General features: G+C 42.1%; 1 protein-coding gene across 2 annotated transcripts in view; it reads left to right on the top strand.

Moving 5' to 3' along the window:
* Positions 1-23933, top strand: part of LOC140458133 (voltage-dependent L-type calcium channel subunit alpha-1C-like) — a 703829-nt gene that overhangs the window by 296675 nt on the left and 383221 nt on the right. For both annotated transcript variants that reach the window (XM_072552243.1, XM_072552244.1), the window contains exon 7: positions 15403-15599. In XM_072552243.1, the coding sequence (XP_072408344.1) occupies positions 15403-15599 (197 nt within the window). The remainder of the gene's footprint in view (positions 1-15402; positions 15600-23933) is intronic.

The raw sequence follows: 23933 nt of genomic DNA, 5'->3' as shown, positions 1-23933 counted from the left end.
CATCAAGGAGCCCGAGCAAGATTGAAATCAGTGGGAATCAGGGGGCAAACTTTCCACAGCTTGGAGTCGGACCTAGCACATAGGAAGGTGGTTGTGGTTGTTGTAGGTCAGTCGTCTCAACTCCAGGATATCTCTGCAGGAGTTCCTCAGGGTAGTATCCTAGGCCCAACCATTCAACTGTTTAATTAATGACCTTCCCTCCATTACAAGATTGGAAGTGGGATGTTCGCTGATGATTGTGCAATGTTCAGTACCATTCATGACTCCTCTGATATTGATGCAGTGCATGTTCAAATGCAAAAAGATCTGGACAATATCCAGGATTGGGCTGACAAGTGGCAAGTAACATTTGTGCCACACAAATGCCAGACCATGACCATTTCATATAAGAGACAATTTAATTACCACCCCGGACATTCAATGGTATTAGCATCACTGAATTCCCTAACAATCAGCATCCTTGGTGCTACCATTGACCAGAAACTCAACTGAACCCAACATAAACACAGTGACTATAGATCGGTCAGAGGCTAGGAAAACTGCAGCGAGTAACTCGCTTCCTGACTCCCCTAAGTCTGTCCACCATCTACAAGGCACAAATCAGTAGTGTACTGGAATACTCCCAACTTGCCTGGATGGGTGCAGCTCCAACCACGCTCAGGAAGCTTGACACCATCCAGGACAAAGCAGCCTCTTGACTGGCACCAGATCCCCAAGCATCCACATCCTCCACCACTGATGCTCCATAACAATCTACAAGTTACACTGCAGAAATTGATCAAAAATCTTGAGACCCCTCTTTCCAAATCCATGACCACTTCCGTTTAGAAGTCAAGGGCAGTAGATGCAGAGGAACACCACCTGCAAATTCCCCTCCAAGCCACTCACCGTCTTGACTAGGAAATATATTAATGTTCCTTCATTGTCACTGGGTCAAAGTCCTGGAATTCCCTCCTTGAGGGTAGATGGTCCACCTAGAGGACACACTTTCTCAAGGGCAACTGTGAGCGGACAAAAAAAAATGCGCCAGCCAGTGATGTCCATGTCCTACAAGTAAATAAAATAAAAGCTGAAGAGCTGATTAAAGTGAAAATTGGGAACAATAGTTCATCCTCACTCACACTCAACACTGGACCCCCCCCCCCCCCCCCACCAAGGGTGCGTACTCAGCCCTCTATTCATTGTATACCCATGACTGCATTGCCAAATACCAAACTAATGCCACTTACAAGTTCGCTGATGACACCACCATAATCTGTCAAATCTCAGATGGCAATAACTTCAGGCAGGGGGTAGAAGACCTGGAAAAATGGTGCACTGAGAACAACCAGCTCTTAATGCCAGCAAAACCAAGGAACTTATTAATGACTTTTGGCGGTACGTTACGCATGCCCCCTCCCCCCTCCCCACACATTAACAGCACAGTTGCTGTGGAACGAGCGGAGAGTGTCAAGCTCCTGGGAGTGATCATCCACAACAAGCTTTCTTGGGCTCTTCATGTGGACGAACTGGTTACAAAGGCCCAACAATGTCTCTTCTTCCTCAGGCAGCTGAGGAAATTTGGCATAATGGCAAATACCCTTGCCAACTTTTATACGTGCATCATCGAGAGCATTCTGTGTGGATGTATCATTACCTGGTATGGCAACTGTTCCATTCAAGATCGGAGACAGTTACAGAGAGTGGTGAACTCAGCCCGGACAATCACAAAGGCCAACCTCCCATCTATAGAATCCATCTACCAGCCTGCTGTCAAAGAAAGGCCGCCGGCACTCTCAAAGATCCATCCCAACCTGGCAATGTTTTTCTGCAACCTCTACCATCAGGGAGAAGTTACAGAAGCCTGAACACACGCACCAGCTGGCTTTGAAACAGTTTCTACCCTACAACACAGAGACATTCTTTTGGCCCAAACTGGTGCATGCCGACCAAAATGTCCACCTATGCTAACACCATTTCCTTGCACTTGGCTCATATCCTTTTAAACCTTTCTTATCCACGTATTTGTCCAAATGCCTTTTAAGTATTGCTAATGTACCCACCTCAACAATTTCTACCAGCAGCTCATTCCATATGCGTACCTCCCTCTGTATAAAGAAAATGCTTCTCAGGTTTCCTTTTATTCTTTTCCCTTTAACTTGAAACTGATGCCCTCTAGTCATTGAGTCCCCACCCTGGGAAAAAGACTGAGTGCATTCACCCTGTCCATGCCTCTCATGATCTTATGCACTTCTATAAGATCCCCCCCTCAGTCCCCTAGAGTCAAAAGAAAAAGGTCCTAGCATGTTCAACCTCTCCCTATAACTCAGGCCATTGAGTCCTGGCAACATCCTTGTAAGTTTCTTCTGCACCCTTTCCAGTTTAAAAATATCCTTCTTATAGCAAGGTAACCAAAACTGAATGCAATACTTAAGTGCGCCCTCATAAACATCCTGTACAACTGGAATTTTACTTCCCAACATCATTACTCATTGCCCTGATGGAGGAAGGCCAATATGCCAAAAGCCTTCTTCACTGCCCTACCTATCTGTGACTTCGCTTTCAGAGAACTGTGTACACTTGAACTCCAAGGTCTCTCTGTTTCACAACATATCTTAAGGCCCTACCATTCACCATGAAACTCCTGCCTTGATTTGACTTTCCAAAATTCAAAACATCACACTTGTCTACATTAAACTCCATTTGCCGTTTCTCGGCCCACTCCCCAGCTGATCAAGGTCCTGCTGCAGTTTCTGAGAACCTTCCTCCCTGTCCACAATACCGTCTATTTTAGTGTCAGCAAACTTACTAATCATGCCTTGAACATTCTCATCCAAATCATTGATATAGATAACATACAGCAATGGGCCCAGCACCCACCCCTGGCGCATCCAGTCCGAGAAGCATCCTTCCAGTATTACCCTCTGCTTTCTAATGTCAAGTCAATCGTGTATCCAGTTTGACAGCCCCCCCTTGATTCCATGCAATCTAACCTTCCAGAGCAGCTTACCATGTGAAACCTTATCAAAGGTCTTACTGAAATCCATATAGACCACGTCCACTGCCCTGACCTCATCAATCGTCCTGGTCATTTCATCAAAAAGGCTCTAATAAATGGTGAGGCATGATCTCCCATGTACAAAGTTGTGCTGACTGCTCCCAATCAAACCCTGACTTTCCAAATGACGTACATTGGTGAAATTGAACCCTTTTCTGTTGATGAAGTCTGCTTTATTATGATACAACATAATGTGTTGAGTGTGCAATCTATAACAACCTAGACGTGGGAAAAGCCACTGATATTGGCAATGTCTACAGCCAATGCTGCAACATTGGTCTGGGGAAATGAGATGAAGCAATGTGATCTGGCACAAATATCACCAATAATAACTTTGATACATTTGTGAATTGGGGATTGAGAGATCCCATACAGGTCCTCAGTAGACCCTTTAAAGGAGCAAGTTGCATAAACATTTAATGCAGCTGTCACCTTGACAGCTACCATGTTAGCCTCTTATCCTTTCTGGTCACAGGTCCTGCTGCAGCAGTTGGCATAGTTCTGTGATGGTGTTCCAGAACATCTGCAATATGCATCAGGAATGCAGCATACTTAACTGGAGGAAATAATATCGAGGACAACAGATTCCAGACCATCCTCTACCTTGTCTGTAGTCTAAGGGTATCTTCAGCTATGATGCCAGATGTGGAAGGTGTTCAGCAGCCATTGCTGGTCTTGGGCTGGCTGGCACATCCATTCTTTTGCCATTTCTCTCTGTCTTCGTAGCAGGTCACAGTGATGATATCCCTTGCTGTGGTTGAACACAGTTCTAATGAACATGTGTGGGGCACAAGCCATGCCATACAAATATAATCTTCTATTATTAGTGTGGTAGGATTAATAAAATCTTGCCAAACCACTTCCATGTCTCACATCACCCAAGAAAGGCAGCATTGCCTATAAGAGTATGTTGGCAAATACAGTTCAAGGAGAGAAAATATCAACTCCATACTCTTGTGCAACCTGTAAGATCTTGCATTGACTTTGTGAATTGTGGTTTGCAGGTATGACTTCCAAAGTTTCCAGTGATTATTACTACTTCACACAAATGAGTACGATCAATATATAATGACCAGTGAAAAAAAAAAGCACTACTGCAGTTAGGCGGTAGTGTGGTCGTAAGACAAAAAATAGAAAAAACAATAAAAAAGAGAAAAAAAGTTTCAAAAAAACAGGCGTGTCAGGGGTTTTGTTCAAAAAAATATGTATAATGACCAGTGATATGGTCAAGATTGTTTGTCACCAGGATTTGTATCTTATGCAGTTGGGCACTGCATGCATTTCAAATGCAGGTTGCCATGACTACAAGTCTGTTCAGTCTGTACTGGATAGGTGCCTATAATGGCCCTGAATCACAATTCCCCAAACAATTAGTCCTTTTTGCCTTCTGTGCTTCCTACTCAGTCACTCAGGACAACTAATCAGCTATCCCCCATCTGGACCACTTCTCATAGCTGTGTCAACTACTTTCATCACATTAATTCCCTGCCCTTATCTCATTCCAGGAGAAATTAGTCTGCAACAGCTAAATTTAAAGAAGATATTTGTTATCCCTGAGCTGGAGTGTTGGAAACAGTTGAGTGCCACACTATCATAAGGGGACAAACCCATTGAAAAGAGTATAAGAAAGATTTACGAAAAATCGTTCCAGTGATAGGAAATTTCAGTTCTCAAGTTAGATTGCAGAGATTGGGATTATTCACTTTGGCAAAAAGAAGCAAACTGATAGTTTTCAAAATCATGAGAAGCCTTGACAGGAAAGAAAAGGAGAAACTGGTGTAGCCCATAAAAGTGTTGAGAATGACAGGGCGCAACATTCGCATTAACCTTCTCTGTTACTTCCTCAAAGAACTCCTAACAAGTTGGGTAAACTTGATTTCTGTTCAAAAATCCATGCTGCTCCACCCTAATTAACTGAAATTTGTCCTTATGTCTCCTAATGCTATTCCAAATTAATTACTGGATCTGAGATAATATGGCAAGATGTCACATGCTTTATGCCCCACTCTGCGCATATGTTTTAAAAGATCTGGCTGTATACTACAGCCCATTTTGAGATATGATCTCTTCAGGTATGTTGAGCAAGTGAATATTGTACTCATTGGCCAAAAGTTCCTGTCCTGAAGCTAAGTATCAAGGCAAGCTGGAAGTTTCAGAGATACTTCCACTGGATGGAATAAGGTTTTCCATATATTTACATTCTTGGCACATTTCAAATGTATGAACAAGTATAACAGCAAATTGTATGGCAATTAAGTCTTGAAGCCCAGCAGAACATTCTGGGCACAAGATGACATTATATGAGCATAATAGCTAAGGATCTCAAAGGAATGAGTTATAACATCTGATTGTCCTTGTAGTCTCTGTAATAATTCCAATTACATCATTGTAATCTATAACCAGTTACAAAGATACAATATGCTATATCTTGCAAATTACTAGAGACCTCAGAAAATAATTTTCCTCTATCACATTAGACCAAGTGAGATCTATAGATGTCTAGACTTAGAGCATTCAGGGTGGCAGCGGCCTTCACCATGAGTAGTTGTCCATACAGCCTGGTGAGCTCACATGCCCTTGCAACAGTTAGCCCAATCGGAGTTGAAAATTCATGCAACCAAATGTAAAATGTTTCAGAAAGGAAAAAAAAAACAAGGCATTGACATAGTTAAGAATGTAATCATAAAAATATAAGGAATTTTATTATACATATCATTTAACACGTCTAAATCATGTCGAACATCCATAATAAATTCCCTGAAGATGAATGTCAAATAAATTCAAGATCAAAATTGTGTTGTTTTCTGATCAAACCAAAACTTTGGTATTGCGTCTAATTCTGGTCATTGACACAGGATTGGTATTAAAAATCTAAAGAAATGTTACAATCAAGGCTGGAGGAGTGTACTATCACTCTAGTCCTGTTAATCCATGAGTCATAGCATAATATGAAGTGTTTGTCATTTTAAAAAATCAAATAGCTTTCACCCTGTACTCAACAAGAAAGTGTTCACTTTGTAAATGAGCTGCGTAAATTTTCCTAGTAAGCTTTCCTCCAAATTGTTCTTAGCAGGCTTTCCTCCAGATCAACTTGTTCTTAGCTAGCTTCTTTCCAAGTGACTCAGATGAAACAAGCACCTCTCCAAGCCAATGACTGTTCAAAAACAGCACCAGTAGGGACCTATCCCAAAGCAAGCAGTTACCACTGTTTTACAGCCTTGTTTTTAAAAAAATTGCGAATGTCCACAATGAACTACAAAGGTTGAAGAAAACATTTGAGAGTCGAAGTAAAATGGATCATGTGAGAACGGAGGTAGAATGTGAAAACCCCACGAAGGCCAGTATCCCATCACAAAGTCACACTTTATTTACACGTGCATAGTACATGACACTGACCCAGCTAGTTCAGAGCTGGCTCCTAGAAGTGAACAAAACTCCTGATACTCCTATTTATCTCTGTCAGCCAAGACTCCCTGCTCCAATCAGGAAACTTATATTCTATGAGATCTACCTGGCTGACCTTGTTTCAATCACTACATTCCTTCCCTTCTAAGTCCTGGGACATAGACACATTCTTTTTCCTATAGTTTCTCCTGGGGCATTTTTGCACCAGGTTTGGTTCCTCTGACTGCCTCAAAAATTGGCGATATGTACTGGACCATAGCTGATCTTTTGTGCTCGAAATGTCTCTGCCAAAGTTCATCCTCTTTAGACTGTAAAGGCATCAAGGGTGCAACATCTGTGCCCATCTCATCCTTGGAGGTTTCGTTGATACTAGGGAGAGTGGGAGAACCCATGGGTTCTGACGGTCTTGCACTTGTTTTGAGTAACCAGGTATGTTTTACTCTTACCTCGTTTGTGAGGTTGTAGCTTTCACATGGTGCTTGTTCAGGACTGTCTCTCCTACCCAAACTTTGTACATCATGGGACCAGACCTCCCTTCGATACTGATGCGAGGAGGATTGAACTCGTCATATTCCTTGGCTAAATCTGTCAACTCTTGAAATGTTTTAATATGTAGTGCCTGAGAGAAAGTTAGTATTCGAATAACCAAAAAAGCTGCAAGTCCACAAGCCCTCTGGAGAATTACTCATTGGTTTTTCTTTGCCGCAGTGTGATTTTGTCTGGAAGGAATAACGCATTCTTTCCACATACTGGGTCTAGTGTTCAATGGCAGGATCAAATGAGTCAGGCCTCCCAAATAGTGTCATGATGCCAGAAATGCTTACCCCAACTCAAAGATGACTGTTGCGAACGATTCTTTTCAATGGCCTGTTTTTCTCTCATCGCCAATGAAATAACTCCATGCAAGCCAATACCCTGTCACCAAGTCTCTCAGCGAGCTCAGAGCTGGAATCTAAAGTGAACAGAACCACTGAACCTGGAAGTCCTGTTTTTTTTTATTACCCCCACACTACCGCCGAACTGCGGTCGTGCTTATTTTTACCCCAGCACCCATGTTGTGTGTGTGCAGGTGTGAGACACAGTGAAAGACACAAGGTGTACGGATCTTTATTCAATTTCCACCACCAGGAAGAAAGGAAACACCCAAGTGGCCAGTGACGAGCAGTGCCCTTCACATCAAAGGGCAATGCTGTGTGATCAAACAGTGAAGGGGAGGGCAGGGATTAAATCAAAATAGAGTTGGAGGGGGAAAAAATGCACTCTACTCCCTGTAGCGCCCACCTCTCCCTGAACAACTCCAGGGTGTTGGTGGACACCGCATGCTCCTTCTCCAAGGACACCTGGGCCCTAACGTAACCATAGAAGAGGGGCAGGCAGTCGGCCCTAACGACCCCCTCCACGGCCCGCTGCCTGGACCTGTTGATGACCAGTTTGGCTAGGCCCAGGAGTAGACCCACGAGGAGGTCTTCAGACCTGCCCTAAGTCGTGTTTATTTTTTTTTCTTGTTTTTTGTTTCTTTTAAGCAGTGCCCTTCGTCATCCTTTGTTTTTTTTTTTCCATTTTACCCCCACACTACCGCCTAACTGCGGTAGTGCTTATTTTTTCCCCAGCACCCATGGTGTGTGTGTGTGCAGCTGTGAAACACAGTCAAAGACACAAAGTGCACCAATCCTTATTCAATTTCCACCACCAGGAAGATATGAAAAATACCCGAGTGGCCAGTGACAAGCACTGCCCTTCACATCAAGGGGCAATGCTGTGTGATCAAAACAGTGAAGGGGAGGGTAGGGACTAAATCAAAATAGAGTTGGAGGGAGAAATGATGCACACCGCGTGCTCCTTCTCCAAGGACACTTGGGCCCTAACGTAACCATGGAAGAGGGGCAGGCAGTCGGCCCTAACGACCCCCTCCACGGCCCGCTGCCTGGACCTGTTGATGACCAGTTTGGCTAGGCCCAGGAGTAGACCCACGAGGAGGTCTTCAGACCTGCCCTAAGTCGTGTTTATTTTTTTAAATTTTTTTTTAATTTTTACCCGAGTGGTCAGTGACAAGCGCTGCCCTTCAAACCAAAGGGCAATGCTATGTGAAGCTCCTCTGTTAATTTTTTTTTTCTTTTTTTTTCATTTTCTTTTTTTTTTAACCCCACACTACCGCCTAACTGCGGTAGTGCTTATTTTTTTCCCCAGCACCCATGGTGTGTGTGTGCAGGTGTGAGACACAGTGAAAGACACAAAGTGCACGAATCTTTATTCAATTTCCACCACCAGGAAGATATGAAAAACACCCGAGTGGCCAGTGACAAGCACTGCCCTTCTCATCAAAGGGCAATGCTGAGTGAGCAAAACAGTGGAGGGGAGGGTAGGGACTAAATCAAAATAGAGTTGGACGGGGAAATAATACACTCCACTCCCTGCGGCGCCCACCTCTCCCTGAACGACTCCAGGGTGTCGGTGGACACCGCGTGCTCCTTCTCCAAGGACACCCGGGCTCTAACGTAACCCCGGAAGAGGGGCAGGCAGTCGGCCCTAACGACCCCCTCCACGGCCCGCTGCCTGGACCTGTTGATGGCCAGTTTGGCTAGGCCCAGGAGTAGACCCACGAGGAGGTCTTCAGACCTGCCCTAAGTCGTGTTTATATCTGTAAGCGAGGACTCCCTGATTGGACCAGTTTAATAACCCCAGTCAGGGAGCCCATATCTAATCTGTCATTGCAATCACTACAGAATAGAATGTGTGGGAGAAGCAAAATCTGTGTTCATTGGGAGGAGAGATGGAATAATATGTATGAGAATATTAAACTGAGGCTGTTGACGATATTGAGAAAACTGATTTTTGTTTTGAAAGGTAAGCTGCCCATGGGCAAAATTGTAGTGCTCACAAGGGCTTGTGGCCTGTTCAGCACAAATGAAAAAAATAGAAGGAATATTGATTATCGAGTTATGTTTGTCCTTTCTGTCTTACATTCAGACTTCTGTGAGGCATAAAGTAGGTTGAAAGAGCTTTCATCAAAACGGTTGAAGGATTTACTTGACTATTTAAATCTATTTACATGCAATAACTTTCTTGTAAATATGTTACTTTTGCCATTACACAATGGTGATGCAACAAAGAGATTATGACTGATACAATGAGAGCTGCCATTAAAACAGCTACAAGAAAGTCATACTTTTCTTCTGTTTTATGCTTAATGATACTTTCACTGCTAAAAGTTTGTATTTCTTAAACCTTTTGAAGAGTTTCAGTTGACGTTTTTTGTAATTATAACATTGAAAGAAGCTTTTAATGAGGGAATTCTAGTCAGTGACATTTGGAAGATGAAGATGATAAATAGGCTACAAAATATCAGATTACATCAGAAGTACAAGCAGGTTTCATCATTTAAACATGCTTATCTTTCGGGTTTCATCCTCCTGCCTTCAAAGGCAAACAATCTTCGCAAAGTAAAGAGAGTTATAAAAACAAAGACTGTGCCTGCTGGAATTCTGAAAGAAGATAAAAAGTGCTGCTAAAACTCACCATGTCTAGTAGCATCTGTGGAGATGAAAACAGAATTGATGTTTTGAGTTCAGTGACCCTTCATCAGAACTGAAAAATAGCTGGGACAGGATGGTATATTATAAATGCTTTTTTCTCTCTCTACTCAATGCTGCCAATAAAAGAGTAATATTGTTTTGTTTTATTGGGATATTCAACTAATTTCTGCCAGGTATGACATTGCAAATGATTGTTCAGGTCAATGCAGCCATGAGCTGCTTCAATCCAAGCACGGTAGGGCATACCAACAATATTTGTCAATCTGCAATTCAGCACATTGCCTCACTTAGTTTCATAGTTCAGAAAACACATGAAATGGATGCCAGCATGTTATGTAGTATTTGAGCTCCTGAAGCTGTCCATTCTAGGCCAGCTGGCCAGTTTCCTTTATTGTCTTTCTCTTTCTTCTTTTTTCCTTCAACTGAAGTCATAGGGAAGCTGGAGCAGTTCTCAGTGGATCTTCGGCTGTGGCGGTGGTAGTGCCTCGTGCGAGGACCCCTGGCTGAGGTAGACTTGAAGGGTGGACTCAGCAAGTTGTCAGCTGCGCTGGTGGCAGTGTCCGGAATGAGGTCTTCTGGCTGCAGAAGGCTCGGAGAGTGGATTCGGTGACTCAGCAGGCTGTCAATTCCTGATGAAACCCTGCAGCTTTTGCCTGAAATGTCTATTTTCCTGCTCCTACGTTCACCTGTGTTCTGCGGCAACCCGGTGGATCGTCATGGTGGAGGAGGGATTCTTGGTGGTGGTGGTGGCAGGTCACTGTGGTGGAGGCAGAGCCTGGAATGGGGACTCCTGGCTATGGTAGGCCTGAAGCATGGGATGCCTTAAGACCAGGACACCTTGCAGAGACTTTTCAGAAGCCCTGAATCTGTGTTTGAAGACCCCTTGTACAGAAGATGAAGTCTATTAATTCCTTTTTATTCCTTTTGTAACTCAAAATGGTGCTATATTGTGGCACCAAAACATTTTTCGCTGGATCTTTCTAAATATATATTACAATAAATAATTCATAATAACTCAGATGCCCTTCAGTCAGTAGGGTCACAGTGCTAACTGCCGAAATGTTCTTGAGTTGAATATGCACTTAATATTGATTGTTGCTCTTTCTGAAGGAAGTAACAGTGTCTACTATATAATATTAAATTTCTTGGAGTAGAACAGATTTGCAGATTCTTCTTTCGGGATATCAATAAGACCAGAAGATACGTTTAAATGTTAGTTGAAATACTTTACTAAAATAATCTCAAATTATAATAACCTGGTTTGATTCGATATATGTTTGTGTATAAAGGTGTAAGGCGAGAATAATAAGAAAACAATGCAGTATTAACCCTGTTGACTTCTTGCTTTAACGTAGCCCATTCCCCTTGAACTTAGGCCAGGCTGGACTTAATTGGATCATGTCCATGGTGAAAAGTTCCCTTTCCCTGTTCTTTGTGTTGCAAGCTGAGAGTTAGTGTTGAGGCAATGGAAGTTTGAAGAACCTGTAGAGAGCATCTAATATCTAAAGTCATCCCATGTCTCAGGTTGCAGAAAACTCAGTTTCTATATATTTCATTACAAAATGAATATCTTTCAATTCATGTTTGATACCAAACATGAGCATGTGAATAGGTTTTTCTTTACAACTTTCCTAGACATGACATATGAAGCCCTGGTGATGTGTAACATTTCGCACAGAATCTGATTATGCAGCAGGTAGCCAATGGGTACAGTATAGACCAATGGGGCAAGCGAGTATAAAAGACATGAGGGACACACTATTAAATTAGGGGTAATATTCATAATATAGCTAAAGTGTCTGGCTCTGCTGCCAGTTGCTGAATGGCTTATGAAATGTAGCTCCATAAAATAAAAACAAAAGAGACTATTTTGCCTTTAATAACACTTCCCTTTTCTTAAGGTCCCTCTGTTTGGGTCCTCTCGTTTTAATGCTGAAGATTGAATATTGTTACTTCACTGAATCCTAGCAACCCTCAGCATTTCCTTAATGTCTTGCAGCATGTGCCAGCAGAAAAATAAAAATATTGAAGTGAACTGACCTTACATTATGGTATATGAAAGTCACTCATGTGCGGTGGACAATGGGGAACCAATGGGTTGGTGTTCTTAGATTTCCAGAAAACATTCAACAAGGTGCCACACAAAAGGCTGCTGCATAAGATAAAGGTGCACGGTGTTCCAGGTATTATCTCAACGTAGATAGAGCATCTGCAGTCCTCACTGTCTCCTAGTTGATTATAACCTTACTGCGAAGCCTCTTCTAAGACGTTCTCCTCCCTCTACAAGGATCTCAGTGAGTCTCTCTCTCTCTCACTGTACCCCCCAGGTTGTCTCCTCTGCCCTGAAGTCTTCATCTACCTATCACATTCCTAACTATCTTCCACCCCCCCTTCCCATTTCACGCACGGTGCGCGCGCACACACACACACACACACACACACACACACACACACACCTCCTCAAATGCAGCCTGATCGGCTGTGCTTTTCCTCTACCACACTTCTTGACTCTGATGTAGACAGACAATTAAAAGAAAGCAAAGAGTTGGGATAAATGAATGTTTTTCTCATTGACAATCTGGAATCAGTGTTGGGACCACAATTGGTTACAATTTACACGGATGTTTTGGACTTGGGGACCAAGTATGGTGTGTCAATGTTCACAGGCGGCACTAAAAAATGTGGTAGAGCAAAGTGTGCTGAGGACACAGAAAGTCTGCAGTCACATATTGGTAGGTTAAATGAGTGAGTAAATGTCTGGCAGATGGAATACAATGTTGGTAAATGTGAGGTCATCTATTTTGGTAGGAGTAACAGCAAAATGGACTATTATTTATTTAGGAAAAATTGCAGCTTGCAGCTAAACAGAGAGACTTGGTGAAAGCATATGGAATATTGTCCTTCATTGCAAGAGGGATGGGGTTTAAAAACAGGGAGGTTATGCTGCGGCTGTAAAGGGTGCTGGTGAGGCCACACCTAGAGTACTATATACAGTTTTAGTCTCCTTGCTTGAGAAATGATGTACTGGTACTGGAGGGGGTGCAGAGGAGGTTCACTAGATTGCTTCCAGAGGTGGAGGGTTGACTTATGAGGAGAGATTCAATAGAATGGGACCATACTCATTAGAATTTAAAAGAATGACTGGAGATCTTAAAGAAGCGTATAAAGTTATGAATTGAATGGATAAGATAGAAAGCGGGAGTTTAATTCCACTGGTGGGTGAAACTAGAACTAAGGGGCATAGCCTCAAAATAAGAGGGAGCAGGTGTTGGACTGAGCTGAGGAGGAACTTCTTCATCTAAAGGGATGTGAACCTATGGAATTCCCTGCCTAATGAAAGCTGTTGAGGCTTCCTCATTGAACATTTTTAAGGCAAAGATAGATTTTTTAACAGTAAAGGAATTAAGTGTTATGATGGGGGTGGGTGGGATAGTGGAGCTGAGTCCATAAAAAGATCAGCCGCGATGTTATTGAGTGGCGGAGCATGTTCGAGGGGCCAGGTAACCCACTCTTGCTCCTATGTCTTATGTTCTCAGAACACTGAACTTTCGCAACAATGCTGCCTAAGGGTGTCATTTGTTTCATGAGTATGAATTGTGATGTTAAAGAAACAGAATTTTAAGATTGGTATACAACATTTTCTTTTTAATTTGAACAAGTTGTTCTCCAATCTGCATGGACCTAAAAATAAATGTCGTGCTGCTATTTATTAGAGTCATCCAATCATCAATGTTCTCTCTGGACATTAATAAACTTGCTACCCAAAAGAGGTGATCTATATTTTTAACTATAGTTGACAGGGACCCCAGCCATGTCTGACACATTTCCTGCACTTTTGCTCTCGCCCTTTCTGTTCCTTCCTGCAACACTTAGAGGGTTCCCCCAGTCCTCATTTTCTACCCCAGCAGTATCCCCAGAAAAGGGATCATAAGTCATCATTTGCGCCACCTCCAGCAGGATGCCATCACCAGGCACATGTGCCCCTTCCCTCACCTCCCTTGTCAGCATTCCATAGAGACTGTTTTCTTCGTGACACTTTGGTCCACTCCTCCCCTCAACTGTTAAGTTCTTTTTTGCTGAGATTCTTACACACTTGATGCAACTGCAACACATCAACTTCTGTGAACAAGCAAACTTTTATGAAGCACAGTACGGTACAAACATTCAGAAGTAACTTTAACATACATCTCACAGTGCTTGCAGAGTCATGTCAAAGTTCTCGCCGAACAAATGAAACAGTCCTTCCTTTATACAAAATCTTTACATCACAGTTAGTAATGCCCACAAGACAGCCTCCAGCCATTCCCCCACATTCACATGCCACTCAAGACACAATGTAGTGACCGCATCACCTCCAGAAACAATGTAATACAAATCATCCCTTAACAATGAAATCTGTTGCAAATAGTTGCATATAAATGGCTCTGAATAATAGGAGATGATAATGTAATTTCTTACAATCTATCTGTAAGTCAGAGGCATACCACCCTAGCCTCGGGACATCCAATTTCTTGCGGGTCAGCAGAGCAAGTTAACTCTTTAATGTTACATCAATCCCACAGCACTTTCCCATGCATTTGATGAAGGTATAACACCTGTTCATTCACTTCCTCCCACCTCACTGTCCAAGGGTCCTGACACATTGCCGACCGAAGCAGCAATTTATCAGCACTTCACTCAATCTAGTTTACTGTATTCACTACTAACTGTCTCCTCCACACTGGGGCGATGAAATACAGACTGGGTGACTGTTTTGCAGAATACTCTGTTCCACAAAAATGACCCTGGGTTTCCAGTTTCCTGCCACTTCAACACATCATCATGTTCCCTGGCCAACGTTTCTGTCTTGGGCCTGCTGCAGTGCTCTAGCAAGGCTCAGTGCAAGCTGGAAGAACCACACCTCATTTTCCGCTTGGGACACTGCAGCATTCAGGGCTCAATATTGAGTTCAATAATTTTAGAACCTGAACATTTTTTTCTATCATTGCCCATTTCCAAACCCCTGGCCCTGTCATGACATGGATTGTTTTAATCACATCCAAATTGTTTTCACCTACATATAGTCACCAGTATCATTTGTTTTCCCTCCCTGGTTTACCATTATCCATCACTTTGTCTGCCTAACTATCTCTCGCGCTCTCTCTCGCGCTCGCTCTCCCTCTCTCTGTCTCTTCCCCCACCCCCCCCCGCCCCTCGGGGACCCCCAACCCACCTATCGTCAGCATATATGCAACCTTTTCCGAGCTGCTAATAGTTCTGAGGAAGGCTCACTGGACCCAAAATGATACATTGACTTTGCTTCCTTTCCACAGATGCTGCGAGAGCTCCTGAGTTTCTCAAGCAATTTCTGATTTTGATTCAAATCTCCAATATCTGTCATTCTTTGCTTTATTGCATTGTTAATCTATTGTCTTATTTTGTATTCAGATACAGTTGCTGAAGAGGAACCTGCACCCTGTAGCTTAAATATTGGACATGGTCGTCGATGTTCAAATGGCACATTGTGTAAAAGTGGATGGGTTGGCCCCAACGATGGAATCACTAACTTCGATAACTTTGCGTTTGCTATGTTAACCGTATTTCAGTGCATCACCATGGAGGGGTGGACTGATGTCTTATACTGGGTATGTATTACAACAGAAACTAAACAACAAAATAAGTTGTGGAGAAGATGGATTAAGTAAACTGCAATAATTTTATTTATAACAAATTTACTTCACTGTAAGTTCATGAAGATTGTGCCATTTCCACCAATACAAAGCATTTTAAACTGACTGCTGCTTAGTGACTTTGATAAGGAAGTAACTTAGAATTTGGATGGAGAGTCTGACTGTATTTTGCATTATTGTAAGCATTTTATTTTTTTAAATTGTATACGTGAGAGTTTTGGAACTGAAAAATATTTAATACCACAGTTTGTAGCATTTTTGCTAATTTTGTTCTGACATCTACCATCATACTTAAGTTACATCCTGAAACATTTTCAAAAATCTGATTGTTAACAACAAATTTGTTGCTAACACTGAATTATTTTGTTTCAGTTGATCTCACTGCCTATTATATTCATCTCCAGAATTTCTATATCTGCTGGTCCTCCTTTTCCCTATCCATGCTTGACTGTTTATAACTTTTTTAATTCAATTTTCACGTTTTCATTATTTACTTGTTGTCACACTTCCATTTGCATTTCTGGCCTCTTTTTGTGATTGAAACTTTGGGTAATTCCTCCGTTATTATTTTCTCTCAGTGCCCTGCTTTCTGCTTTCCACTTTCCTTGGTACTGATCTCTCTTAATTCTTACGTTCCTTGCCATTTCCAACTGCATTATGCTTGACTTCCTCTTTTTCTCATATTCTGTTTCTCATTGCATTCATTTGCTCAATTAAAAACTTACTTTATCTTATATTCCTTTGAGTCACCACTAATCTGAATCCAAAAAGAGTACGGAACACAAGAAATCCAGTAGGCTCACCAGGTTGAGTTTTATTGAATTCTTGCTTCAAAAAGTAATGGGATTTTGGGAATCAGTTGAAATAATGAGCAGAAGGTATTGATTTGAGAAGTCAGGAAAAGGGAAAATAAATAATGGAAAAAGGTAAATAATAACTTAAAATGTAAGAGTTGGGTTAAAGGAGAAAGTGATTGAACTGCTGTATCAAATTGCATTACAAGATACATTTCAACTTTGTTATTTTCACAATGTGAAGTATAGAGCAAAGACCAATGTACACTTAACTGGTCAGTCTCAGCAACAATGATGAAAAACCTGCATACTAAGTTGTAAAAATACAAAACTTTAAAAGGGGTAGAGGAGCAGATTCTGACATAATTCCGATAACATTTCTTTTTAAAGTTGAAAGACACACTGATTAGTTCAGAGAGAACCTTTAGGATCAAAGGATTTGTCAGTAAAGTGCAGAGTCCCAAAGAAAAGAGAATTCTCATTCTTAACAAATTATTTGTTTCGTTGAACACAGAAAATTGTGTTCAGTTTAATTGTCTTACTTGAGAAATATAATCAAAATCATAAAGCTGTTAGGAGGAGTTGATTGAGCTTTTCGAGGAAGTAACAATGGGGATTGATGAAGGCAGAGTGGTAGATGTGATCTATATGGACTTCAGTAAGACATTCGACAAGGTTCCCCATGGGAGACTGATTTGCAACGTTAGATCTCACGGAATACAGGGAGAACTAGCCATTTGGATACAGAACTGGCTCAAAGGTAGAAGACAGAGGGTTGTGGTGGAGGGTTGTTTTCAGATTGGAGGCCTGTGGCCAGTGGAGTGCCAAAAGGATCAGTGCTGGGTCCTCTACTTTTTGTCATTTACATAAATGACTTAGATGCGAGCATAGGAGGTACAGTTAGTAAGTTTGCAGATGACACCAAAATTGGAGGTGTAGTGGACAATGAAGAGGGTTACCTCAGATTACAACAGGATCTGGACCAGATGGACCAATGGGCTGAGAAGTGGCAGATGGAGTTTAATTCAGATAAATGCGAGATGCTGCATTTTAGGAAAGCAAATCTTAGCAGGACTTATACACTTAATGGTAAGGTCCTAGGGTGTGTTGCTGAACAAAGAGACCTTGGAGTGCAGGTTCATAGCTCCTTGAAAGTGGAGTCGCCGGTAGATAGGAAAGTGAAGAAGGCGTTTGATATGCTTTCCTTTATTGGTCAGAGTATTGAGTACAGGAGTTGGGAGATCATGTTGCGGCTGTACAGGATATTGGTTAGGCCACTGTTGGAATATTGCGTGCAGCTCTGCTCTCCTTCCTATTGGAAAGATGTTGTGAAACTTGAAAAGGTTCAGAAAAGATTTACAAGGATGTTGCCAGGTTTGGACGACTTGAGCTATAGGGAGAGGCTGAACAGGCTGAGGCTGTTTTCCCTGGAGCGTCAGAGGCTGAAGGGGTGACCTTATAGAGGTTTACAAAATTATGAGGGGCATGGATAGGATAAATAGGCAAAGTCTTTTCCCTGGGGTAGGAGAGTCCAGTTCTAGGGGGCATAGATTTAGAGTGAGAGGAGAAAAATATAAAAGAGACCTACAGGCAACTTCTTCACTCAGAGAGTAGTACGTGTATGGAATGAGCTGCCAGAAGAAGTGGTGGAGGCTGGTACAATTGCAACATTTTAGAGGCATTTAAATGAGTATATGAATAGGAAGGGTTTGGAGGGATATGGGCTGGGTGCTGGCAGGTGGGACTAGTTTGGGTTGGGATATCTGGTCGGCATGGACGGGTTGGACCAAAGGGTCTGTTTTCATGCTGTACATCTCTATGACTCTATGAGGATTGAGATACTTTTATTGTTCGGGGGCTAGAGAAAATATGACCCTTTTATGAGAAAAGAACAAGAAAAGACTAAGAAGATCTAATAGACGTATTCAAATTTAGGAAGAGCCTAATAAGGTAAATCTGGAAAATTTATTTGTACTAATTGATAAGGCTGTACTCTGGGTAAGGTTAGGTTTTCCTTTAACAACTTGATGTTAGAATATCGCATTCCCAAACAGAAGTAATGTTTGAAGCCATCATAGCCTTTACAAGAGAATTGGATAACTAGTAACGAACAGGTTAGACCAAGTAGAGTCAATGGGTGTTATCTACCTAGACTTCAGACAGGCCTTTGACAAGATGCTGCACAGGAGGCTCCTGAGTAAGATAAGGGTCCATGGTGTCAGAGGCAAGTTGCTAGCATGGATGGGAGCTTGGCTGTTTGGCAGAAAGCAGAGTGTGGGGACAAAAGGCTCCTTCTCAGGATGGCAGCCGGTAACAAGTGGTGATCTGCAAGGCTCAGTGTTTGGGACTACAATTTTTCACTTTATGCATTAATGATCGAGGTGAAAGAACTGAGGGCATTCTGGCTAAGTTTTCAGATGATACAAAGATAAGTAGAGGGACAGGTAGCATTGTGGAGGCAAGGAGGATGCAGAAGGATTTGAGTCGAGAGTGTGGTGCTGGAAAAGCACGCAGGTCAGGCAGTATTCGAGGAGCAGGAGAATCGATGTTTCAGGCAAGAGCCCTTCATCAGGATTTGGACATGTTAGGAGAGTGGGCAAAGAAGTGGCAAATGTAGTACAATATAGGAAAGTGTGAGGTCATGCACTTTGGTGGGAAGAATAGAGGTATGGACTATTTTCTAAATATGGAAAACATTCAGAAGTCTGAATTTCAAAGAGACTTGGGAGTTCTAGTCCAGGATTCTCTCAAGGTAAAGTTGCAGGTTCAGTCAGTACTTAGGAAAGCAAATCTAATGATGGCATTTATTTTGAAACAACTTGAATACATGGTAAGGTCCTAGGGAGTGTTGCTGAACAAAGAGACCTTGGAGTATAGGTTTACAGCTCCTTGAAAGTGGAGTCCCGAGGACATAGAATAGTGAAGAAGGCATTTGATATGCTTTCCTTTATTGGTCAGAGTATTGAGTACAGAGGTTGGGGGTCATGTTGCAGCTGTTCAGGACATTGGTTAGGCCACTGTTGGAATATTGTGTGCAATTCTGGTCTTCCTATCAGAAAGATGTTGTGAAACTTGAAAGGGTTCAGAAAAGATTGACAAGGATGTTGCCAGGTTTGGAGGATTTGAACTATAGGGAGAGGTTGACTAGGCTCGGGCTGTATTCCCTGAAACATCGGAGACTGAAGGGTGACCTCATGGAGGTTATACAATCATGAGGGGCATGGATAGGATAAATAGGCAAAGTCTTTTCCCTGAGATGGGGGAGTCCAGAACTAGAGGGAATAGGTTTAGGGTGAGAGGGAAAAGATATAAAAGAGACCTAAGGGGCAACCTTTTCACACAGAGGGTGGTACGTGTATGGAATGAGCTGCCAGAGAAGATGGTGGAGGCTGGTACAGTTGCAACATTTAAATGGCACCTGGATGGGTATATGATTAGGAAGGGTTTGGACAGATATGGGCCAAGTGCTGACTGATGTGACTAGATTGGGTTGGGATATCTGGCATAGACGAGTTGGACCATAGGGTCTGTTTCCATGCTGTGCATCTCTATGACTCTATAAAAGCAGAGATGTACTTTTGAGGCTCTTTCAGGGTCTGGTCTGACCACATTTGGAGTATTGTGTGCAGTTTTAGGCCCCATATCTCAGGAAGGATATACTGGTCCTGGAGCATGTTCAGAGGAGATTCATGAGAAAGGTCCCAGGAATGAAAAGCTTAGCATATGAGGAACGTTTGAGGACTCTGGGTCTACATTCAGAGTTTAGAAGGATGAGGGGGTATCTAATTGAAACATACAGAATAATGAATGGGCTGGACAGAGTGAATGTTGGGAAGATGTTTCCATTTGTAGGAGAGACTCGGACCCAAGGGCACAGCCTTAGAGTAAAGGGAAGACCTTTTAGAACAGAGATAAGGAGAAACTTCTTCAGCCAGAGTGTGATGAATCTATGGAATTCATTGCCACAGAAGGCTGTGGAGGCCAGGTCATTGAGTATATTTAAGACTGAGATGGATAGGTTCTTGAGTGTCAAGGATTATGGGGAGAATGTGGGAAACTAGGGTTGAGAAACTAATCAGCCATGATTGAATGGGGGAGCAGACTCATTGGGCTGAATGGCTGAATTTCTGCTCCCATGTCTTATGGTCTTATTTTAAAAATTTAAAATTGGAAATGATATTGTGAGAAAGAAGGCTAAGGAACTGATATAAACAACACTTCCATTTCAGTCAACATTGACATAATCATGATATGATTGCTTCTGTGCTGTAAAATTCTATGATTCTGAGTGCTTTAATAGAGAAAGAAAAGGAATATCAACAAACTAACCAAACTACTCCCTTATGGATCTGGCTGGTTACAGACTAGCAACAGAAATATGTGGGACTGTCTTATCAATGGGATTTGACTTGCAGAGATTTAGAGGGGACAAAACTGATAAAATGTTCTTTTAAACATAAATTGTCTCCCAGAAATAAACCCCAGAGAATGGGGTAACTGAAGAATTAAACTGCATTTATTTCAGTGCAAGTGGTCTGAAAGTAAGGCAGATGAACTCTAGGCATGTATGGGAATATGAGACTGGGATATCATAGCTTTACAAAAACATTGCTAAGCAAGGGACCAGACTGGTAACTCACTATTCCAGGGTTTAGATGCCTCCCTTTCTATCCTTCCAATAGCAAGAGAGGAGAAGTGGCATTTTTGATCATGAAAAGCAGTACTTCTGTAATTAGAGAGGATACGACTAGGGGATCATCCAGTGAAGCTATATGGGTGGAACTGAGAAATAAGAAAGGGGTGACCACCTTGATGGGATTGTGCTATAGGCCACTAATAGTCAGCAGGAAACTGAGAAGCAAATATTTAGAGAGATCTCAGATATGTGTAAGGATAATAGGATTGTAATCGGGGATTTTAATTTTCCAGTCATTGACTGGGAGTGCCATAGTGTTGATGGCTTGGATGGGGAGGAATTTAAGTGTTCAAGAAATTTTTTTTTCCCAATATGTAGATATACCTTCTAGAGAAGGAGCAAAACTTGACCTTCTCTTGAGAAATAAGGCAGAGCAAGTGACTGAGGTGTTGTAGGAGAGCACTTTGTGACCAGTTATCATATATCTATTATTAGAATAGTTATGGAAAAGTTATGTACAAAAGTTAAAGTTCTTAATTGGCCAATTTTAACAAAATGAGACAGGAGCTTTCAAAAGTTGATTGGGTAGACTGTTCACAGTTAAGGAGACAACTGGAAAGTGGGAGGCTTTCAAAAGTGAGATAATGAGAGTTCAGAGACAGTGAAGGGTAAGGCTGGTAGCAGTAGGGAATGCTGAATGAATTGAGACATTGAGGCTCTGGTCAAGAATAAGATGTAGACAACTAGGATCAAGTGTATCTCTTGAAGAGTACAGAGAAATATGGGTATTCTTAAGAGGGAAATCAAGGAGGTCATAAGAGGGAAATCAAGGAGGTCAAAAGAGGGATATGAGATAGCCTTCGCAGATAAGGCTAATGAAATCCAAAGATAACCTACAAGTACGTTAAGGTCAAAAGACCAACTAGTGAGGTTAAGGGCCCCTTAAAGAACAGCAAGGCCATCTATGTGTGGAACCACAGGAGAGGGAAGAGATACTAGACAACTACTTCGTGTCAGTATTTACTGTGGAGAAAGACATAGAAAATAGGTTACTTGGGGAAATAAATAGTGATGTTGTGAAAAGAGTTAATATCAGAGAAGAGGAGTTGCTGGAGTTCATAAAGGTAGATCAATCCCCGGGACCTGATCAGGTGTTTCCCAAGAACTTTATGGGAAGCTAAGAGATTGTTGGGCCCCTTGCTAAGGTATTTGTATTGTTGACAGCCACAGGTGAGATGCCGGAAGAAGTTGGCTAATGTGCCATTTTTTAAGAAAATCTACTAGGAGAACCCTGGGAACTCTAGACCAGTGAGTCTCATGTCAATGGTGTGTAAGTTGATGGAGGGGATTCTGTTAGATATGAATCACATGCATTCGGAGAGGCAAAGACTGATTAGGGATATTCAGCATGGTTTGTGCATGGGAAATCATATCTCACAAACTCGATTGAGTTTTTTGAGGACTTGACCAAAAAGCTAGATGAGGGCAGAGCTGTAGATGTTGTCTATATGGATTTTAGTGAGACCTGTAATAAGATTCTGCATGGTAGACTAGTTAGTTTATTCACGTGGGATTCAGGGAGAGTTTGCCAATTGGATGCAAAATTGGCTTGATATTAGGAGACAGAGGGTGCTGGTGGAGGGTCATTTTTCAAACTGGAGACTAGCAACCACACCAGGATCAGTGTTGGATCCACAGTTGTTTATCATTTATATAAATAATTTGGATGAGAATATAGGAAGCGTGGTGAGTAAGTTTGCAGATGACACCAAATTGGTGGTAGACAGTGAAGAAGATGATAGAAGATTATAAAGGGATCTTGATCAGTTGCGCCAATGGCTAAGGAGTGGCAGATGGAGTTTAATTTAGATAAGTGTGTGAGGTGTTGCGTTTTGGAAAGGCAATCAAGAGCATGACTTAAACAATTAATGGTAGGGCTCTAGGGCATGTTGTTGAACACACACCTAGGTGTTCATAGGTCATCCATTGAGAGTGGTGTCATAGTTGGACAGCGTGGTAAAGAAGGCATTTGGCACACTTGTCTTCGTAGCTCATACCTTTGAGTATAGGAATTAGGACATCATGTTATAGTTGTACAGGGCATTGGTGAGGCCACTTTAGGAGTACTGTGGATAGTTTTAGTCGCCCTGCTACAGGAAGGATATTATTAAATTGAAGAGAGTGCAGAAGAGACTGACAAGAATGTTACCAGGACTTGAGGGTTCTAAGAAGAGGGTGGATAGCCTGTGACATATTTCACTGGAGCTGAGGTACCTTTATAGAGGTTTATAAAATTGAAATGGGCTTAGATAAGGTGAATAGCATGTGTCTTTTCCTAGGGTAGGGGAATTCAAAACTAGAGGGGGCATACTTTTAAGCTCAGGGGAGAAAGATTTAAAAGGGATCTGAAGGGCAACATTTTCACAAAGATGGTGATTTGGATATGGAATGAATTGCCAGGGGAAGTGGTAGATGCAGGTCCAGTTACAAGACTTAAAAGACATTTGGACAGGTACATGAATGGGAGAGGTTTAGAGGGGTATGGGCCAAATGCAGGCAAATGGGACTAGTTTAATTTGGATAAGTTGGTCAGTATGGACGAGTTGGACAAAGGCCTGTTTCTGTGCTGTATGATGCTCTGACTCTAAGTGACTAGATAAAGTTCCTTGCATGTTGCAAACAGCCAAAGGGATGCGCTGTTTGATACAATTGGCCAGCCTTTGGGACATATAGCCAACGTGTCTGGTTTGTGGGCTGTGAAATTCAAATACTGCATTGCTCGTTTATGTGAGAGGCAGTACAGCTTATTGGCTTGCCAGCATTTACTTTAGTAGTTCTTATGAATTCTCCTGATGATTG

This window comes from Chiloscyllium punctatum, chromosome 32, assembly GCF_047496795.1.
Source record: "Chiloscyllium punctatum isolate Juve2018m chromosome 32, sChiPun1.3, whole genome shotgun sequence".
Lineage (NCBI taxonomy): Eukaryota > Metazoa > Chordata > Chondrichthyes > Orectolobiformes > Hemiscylliidae > Chiloscyllium > Chiloscyllium punctatum.
The sequence above is the reverse complement of the archived record's forward strand: the minus strand, read 5'-3'. Positions and strand labels throughout refer to the sequence as shown.